At 39.4% G+C, this 6,942-nt stretch overlaps 1 protein-coding gene across 2 annotated transcripts in view; it reads right to left on the bottom strand.

Annotated features, from left to right (window-relative positions):
- Positions 1-1,079: 1,079 nt before the first annotated feature.
- Positions 1,080-6,942, bottom strand: part of TMEM44 (transmembrane protein 44) — a 69,492-nt gene continuing 63,629 nt past the window's right edge. For both annotated transcript variants that reach the window (XM_082252591.1, XM_082252590.1), the window contains one exon: positions 1,080-1,399. In XM_082252591.1, coding sequence (XP_082108717.1) covers positions 1,262-1,399 — 138 coding nt within the window. In that variant the 3' untranslated portion in view covers positions 1,080-1,261. The remainder of the gene's footprint in view (positions 1,400-6,942) is intronic.

The following is a 6,942-nucleotide window of genomic DNA, read 5'->3' as shown; positions in this document are numbered from 1 at the left end:
TAAAAATCGCAGATCACCACCATTACTAGTAAAAAAATAAGTAAATAAAAATTACATAAATTTTTCCTCTAGTTTGTAGACACAATAACTTTTGCACAAACCAATCAAAATACGCTTATTGGGATTTTTTTTTACCAAAAATATGTAGCAGAATACAAATTGGCTTAAAAGGATGAAATTCGATTTTTACATTTTTTTTTTTTATTGGGAATGTTATATAGCAGAATGTGAAAAATATTGTTTTTTTTCAGAATTGTTGCTTTTTTTTGTTTATAAAAAATTGCACAGATGATCAAATACCACCAAAAGAAAGCTCTATTTGTGGGGAAAAAAAGACACTGTTTTTTTTTTGGGGGTACATCATCGCACGACCGCGCAATTGTCCGTTAAAGTAACGCAGTGCTGAATCGCTAAAAATGGCCTGGTCATTAAGGGGGCAAATCCTTCCGGGGCTGAAGTGGTTAACAAACACACAGCCCTATAGCTTAGGATGGCAAAGCACTCCTCTCCTCCTCCCTTCCCCAAGCTAAAAGACTTTCCAGTATTAACTCTTTCCAGTAAAACTGGATGTTCAGAGAAGCATCCCTGAGAGATCAGGAGCAAGCAGCTGTATTTAAAGTTGTAAACTCCAACTGCTGTGGTAAGAATTTAAACAAATAATTTACAGGAGAATGATTATTTTATTGTGCTCAATATGGTAAACTAAAAAAGTTGGGGCTTTATTACTACTTCTAAACTAAAAGTCCCAAATCCAGTTTATATGTGCTGCAGAAGCCTCATAAAGTAAACAAAAACTTCCTTTACCTACCTTACCTCACTCGGCCAAATCCTTTTTCATTTATATATCCCAACCACCCCACCGAAGACTGCAGCTCACAGTGAGAGGGTTTCAGGCAACATAGGCAGCGCTGTGATGATTCACAAGCTACAGGCTTGTAAAAAAGCAGTCATCATGCTGACCCCTGCAGCATTTTTTCATGCCGTTGTAGTACAAGCAAATTGTTTACCGGGTGATGATTCATTTATATTATGCAGAAGATAAAGTATAAACTGTCCTGTGCTTTTAAATGCAGTACAATCTTTACATCAAATCATACTTTTTTCAAGCCAGTGACAGTGATACAATTGAATGAAAAAAACATAATTAGCCCATTGACAAGCTAAACTAGTATGCTGCGTTTTCTCTTCTGATCTGTCTTTGTCATGTCTGCAGGCTGTGTTTTCTTTTTGCCATTATTGATTTCAAAGTTTTTTTTTTTTTTTAACTTGGCAAGAGAGTAGATGAAAACTGCCATTCAGAATTACAACTTGCAACATTTAGAACAGAGCTGTCAGTTGGCTGGATACTTGGAACTTCAGAGTCCTTATTCCAATTTTGATCTAAATCTTCAAAATCCCACTGCAAAATGAAAAGTATGAGTATGTGTATTAGGAGATTTTAAATGCTTGTACAAATTATTTCAGATCATACATCATTTTTACTAACAATTTCCATTACTGATCTTCAAATCATGAAATGCATAATTCCCATATATTAAAATATTTATTATAAATAACATAATGAAATAAATATATATACTAAATCATTTACAAATTTTGAAAATGTAATACCCCATAGGCAGATTTTTGCACAAATGTGTGTTTTCTTTTAGACTGTATGCATATAAACTGTTGAATCTGTACAAAACCAATAATTACATATATAATTTCATTATATCATATTTCCAAAAATATATAAATTAAATATTTTAATAGTAGTTTAAACATATACAACCCCAATTTCAAAAAATGTGGTACGCTAAGTTTACCTGAAAACAGAATGCAATGATTTTTAAATGTCATAAACCCATTTTCTATTCACATTAGAAAATATCAAATGTTGAAACTGAGAAAATGTACCATTTTAAGGAAAAACAAGCTATTTTTGAAATTTATGGCAGTAACCCATCAGGGCAAGAAAAAGCTAACAAAGTAGTTGGTACGAACAAGGAAGAGCTGGAAGAAAATGTTGCAACTAATTCGGTTTATTGTCAACAGGTCAGTCACATGATTGGGTATAAAAAGAGTCTCAGAGAGACAGAGTTTCTCAGAAATGAAAGTAATTGTTACCACAAAAACGTATTTCACTGCCAGCCCCTCTGTTATAACTAGGCATAACACACAGGCTAAATGTTTTTCTAAAACAAAGCTTGTTATTACTGTTTAACAGCTATCTTCAGGCCGGTCACATGACTCCCGGCTGGTCTCCTACCCTGTTCCAGGGCTACTGCAGGAGGGGCCGAGATCTCCCTCGGACGTCAGCCAGGGAGGTCACATGGCTGCTCAGCCCCTCCCACAGTAGCCCTGGATCGGAGTAGGAGACCAGCCTGAAGATAGCCGTAAAACATTATTTACAAGCTTAGTTTTAGAAAAACATTTACCCTGTGTGTTATGAGTAGTTATAATAGAGGGGCTGACAGTGACACTTTTTTGTTGAAAAAACAATCTTGATTGTTAAAAAACAATCTTTTGTTTTTTAATAGTAGTAGCAGTAGTGGACAAATACAGAGACACAGACACACAGAGCTGACAGGCAGGAAGGGAGGGGGTGAGGGGGACAGAGGAGACCTGTGGATGATGGAGGCACACAGGCTGACCACAGAAGTCAGGGCTCAGCAGCCATAATTACCATGGTCAGCTCACAGAGAGGGACACAGGAAGTGGCAGGATCAGCCAGGTTTTTTCTTTTTACAGTTTAGAGAGGGGCAGATTAGACAGCACAAGCACTGTGCTGTTTATTCTGCTATAAGGGAACAGGATCTCTTTTTTGTTTTAGGGTTACAAACACTTTAGGATGGGCAGAGATTCACCAATCTATGAAAAGCTGCATCTAAAAATTTTTGAACAATTCCAGAATAATGTTCCTCAATGAAAAATTGCAATGACTTTGAATATTTGAATCATCATCATCTACAGTACATAATTCCATCAAAAGATTCAGAGAATCAGGAGAAATCTCTGTGTGCCATGGACAAGGCCAAAACATAATTTTGGATGCCTGTGATCTTCTGGCTATCAGATGGCACTGCCTTAAAAACAGGCATGATTCTGTGATAGACATCACTGCAAGGGCTCAGGAATACTTCCAAAAATCATTGCTTGTAGACAAAGTTCGCTGAACCATCCAAGCCATATCTAAACATGATCCAAAAAACGCAGTCGTCTTCTCTGTGCTAAAGCTCATTTAAAGTGCCCTGTTGCAAAGTGGAAAACTGTTCTGTGGTCAGAGGGATCTAAATTTGACACTTTTGAATTGCAACTATACATGATCATTGTATTCTGATTACTGGGAAACCTCCAATTGTCAGCATACAACAGCACAGCGGGAGGGATTCTCAATGTGGATGGGAGACAGGGGCGTAACTACAGGGGTTGCGATTGCAACCGGGCCCAATACTCCAGGGGGCCCAGAATTGGATAGGAGGGGAGGCGGGGACAGCATGTAGAGAAATCACTGTCCTCCTTTTTTCCTCCTGTAGCTGCAGAAAGAAAATGGAGGAGATTGGATCCTCTGTATGCTGCTCCCGCCACTCCTCCTATCCAGTTCACTTGTGTTCTGCTGTCTCTGGGCCCCTGTGTGCTCCCCTGGTCCCCCCCCCCCCACTGTGATCCCTCCCCTTTCCTGCCGGCTGCTGCAGGGGATGTGTAACAATAGAGAACCAGGAAGGGGTCGGTAAATATGTAATTTACCAGCTCCTTGCTTCTCTAAATGGGCAGAGTCATAGTCAGTGACATTGTAAAAAAATAAAATAAAAAACTACTGACACCAGTGGGTAAACTTTCAGGATCGCAAAGGTCACACTTGCAACCGGGCCCTGGCATTTCACCACCGTGGGGAGGCCCCAAGATGGCAGGAAGGGGGCCCACTGTAAAACTTGTGAAAGGGACCCGCTGTGGGACCGCAATAAAGGGCCCCGCAAGCGGAGTAAAGGGCCCCAGGATCAGTGGGAAGAGCCCGGGGCTTGAAGGGAAGGGCCCCGCCCAGGGGTCCGGGGGGGCCCTTCATGGTTTCTTGCATTGGGGCCCTGAAGGTTCTAGTTACGCCTCTGATGGGAGAATCAAGTAATTTTCTTTCCTTCGAAAGAAAATTGCCTAACCAGAACTCTTTTCTGGAACCCTCTGTAACTCTCCTCTTTTCTGCTCTACTACTGTGGTTCCTGATTTTCACTTTTCTCCAACCTTATACAAGCTGCAATAAACTTCATGACATGTTTAATCTCCCACCCTTTTTTGGTTCTTTTAAAGCCCACTGAAATACTATTAACTGATATCTGAGATTTAAGGAATTTAGATTTTGCTTTTTGAGAAGGGTGATTCTGTAACAGTTCTGTAACAGTCCTTATTAAAAAGTCTTGAATTTTGTGTTATTATCCTGTCCCAATGTCTGCAATAATAATGTTTTTAAATAAAATAACTAAACTGAACAGAAATGTAATATATTACAGCTTGCCAGTGCTTAAATGTGGTGGCTGCATTCGTTTTCAGACTAAGAATATTTTTAGCAAGTACAGAAAATACCTGTTGATTATGCCAAAAAGGCAGTGTCCTTGTCACTTCCTATCAGATGAACTGAAAGCAAAAACAATGTTATCTTCCTCCTCTAAACTACTAATCCCCATGTCCAGCCAAGACTCCCTCCATAGGCTCAGTAAAGTGAGTGAGCTTACCCAGGGAAAGGGAGTGTATTATTTTATAGGTCTGTTTTCAATGTACCGTATAGCCTAAAAAATGTATAAACTTTACTTTGCTTTTAAAGTGTTTGTTACCCCAGCAATTCCTATTCCTGATATGTGCCTGCTGTACCATGTACTTGTATGAAGAAGTCTCCTGTTCCTTTTGTTTTGCTTCCTTTGTGTGAAATCCCTAGCGTTTCTGCATGTCCCTCTGCTTTCCTATTAAAAACAGGCTAGGCAAGAGAGCACATCGTGGTCAGTTCTCTAGCTGTGCTTGGAACTCAGCCCACTCTCCTCCAATGACCAGACTTGTCCTGACACGCCCCCCTGCACAGCCATTCACTGTGAAGCTCAGTGTACTGCTGCTTCCCCTCCCCCATATCTTATGCAGCTGAGAACAGAGGGAATGTGATCACTTATAAAAAAGTTTAAAAAGGGTATTTTTTTATATCTATATACAAATGTTTTGCCTTTCATTTTAATTTTAAACTGAATGGGTTGTTTTACAAGGTGAAGGTTTACCATAACTTTAAGCCATCCTTTATGAAAGTAATCTTTTATAAAAGTTCTGTTTACATACATTTAGTTTCGTAACATTTCAGGCTAGGTCACCAGTTATGAAAGAAGTTAATAAATGGAAAATTTCCAAAAAGAGATACACAAGTTGAGGCGAATATGTTGAAAAATACTTCAAACATTTCCCACTTAGTATTTCCCCAGGCATAAACATCAGTACCCTCAGCTTCACTTCACTTTCCCAAGGAGATTTTTTTTTCTGGGACCTTTCAACACGATGAATTCTCTTCAGAGCATGCAAGCCTTTGGGCCGTGGAAATTGATGGTTTTAGTGAATCAGTAGCATGAAATAATTGTGATGGGCGACTGATCTGTGGCTTGGTCTTCCATTTCACAGATGTATTTATGAAGCAAAGGGCAGACTTATAGTGTAGTTCTAACATTTACTCTACATATGAACTCAAAGAAAGCTATATTTCTCATGTGATGTTACATATGTTTGTGCAATAATAAAAATAAGTAATACGCCTCCTCTTCTATGTTGACCATATAACTTGCTCTAAAAAGATCAATATTTCCAAAGGAGATCATTCATAGTTGGAAATGACTTTCATATAAAAATATAAAGGAAGTAATGGTCTAAAATGGTAAAGCTGCAAAGCACTACAATAGACAAAATATTGTGTTAAAGAAATCAGTGTGATAAAGGTGCTGCGCTAAAGTATCAGTGGTGCAATGAGGGGAACCACACAAATCTATCAGATATGATTACGATAGAAAACATACTGAATATACACAACATTGATATTAATGGAGGTTACATATTTGATACAGTGGGTACGAAAAGTATTCAGACCCCCTTAAATTTTTCACTCTCTGTTATATTGCAGCCATTTGCTAAAATCATTTAGGTTCATTCTTCTTCCTCATGAATGTACACATAGCACCCCATACTGACAGAAAAACACAGAATTGTTGACATTGTTGCAGATTTATTAAAAAAGAAAAACTGAAATATCACATGGTCCTAAGTATTCAGACCCTTTGCTGTGACACTCATATATTTAACTCAGGTGCTTTCCATTTCTTCTGATCATCCTTGAGATGGTTCTACACCTTCATTTGAGTCCAGCTGTGTTTGATTATACTGATTGGACTTGATTAGGAAAGCCACACACCTGCCTATATAAGACCTTCCAGATCACAATGCATGTCAGAGCAAATGAGAATCATGAGGTCAAAGGAACTGCCTGAAGAGCTCAGAGACAGAATTGTGGCAAGGCACAGATCTGGCCAAGGTTACAAAAAGATTTCTGCTGCACTTAAGGTTCCTAAGAGCACAGTGGCCTCCATAATCCTCAAATGGAAGACGTTTGGGACGACCAGAACCCTTCCTAGAGCTGGCCGTCCGGCCAAACTGAGCTATCGGGGGAGAAGAGCCTTGGTGAGAGAGGTAAAGAAGAACCCAAAGATCACTGTGGCTGAGCTCCAGAGATGCAGTCAGGAGATGGGAGAAAGTTGTAGAAAGTCAACCATCACTGCAGCCCTCCACCAGTCGGGGCTTTATGGCAGAGTGGCCCGACGGAAGCCTCTCCTCAGTGTAAGACACATGAAAGCCCGCATGGAGTTTGCTAAAAAACACCTGAAGGACTCCAAGATGGTGAGAAATAAGATTCTCTGGTCTGATGAGACCAAAATAGAACTTTTTGGCCTT

Source organism: Pelophylax lessonae (assembly GCF_965119305.1).
Source record: "Pelophylax lessonae genome assembly, chromosome: 3".
NCBI classification, from domain to species: Eukaryota; Metazoa; Chordata; class Amphibia; order Anura; family Ranidae; genus Pelophylax; species Pelophylax lessonae.
Note: the sequence above shows the minus strand (reverse complement) of the source record. Positions and strands in the feature narration are given on the sequence as shown.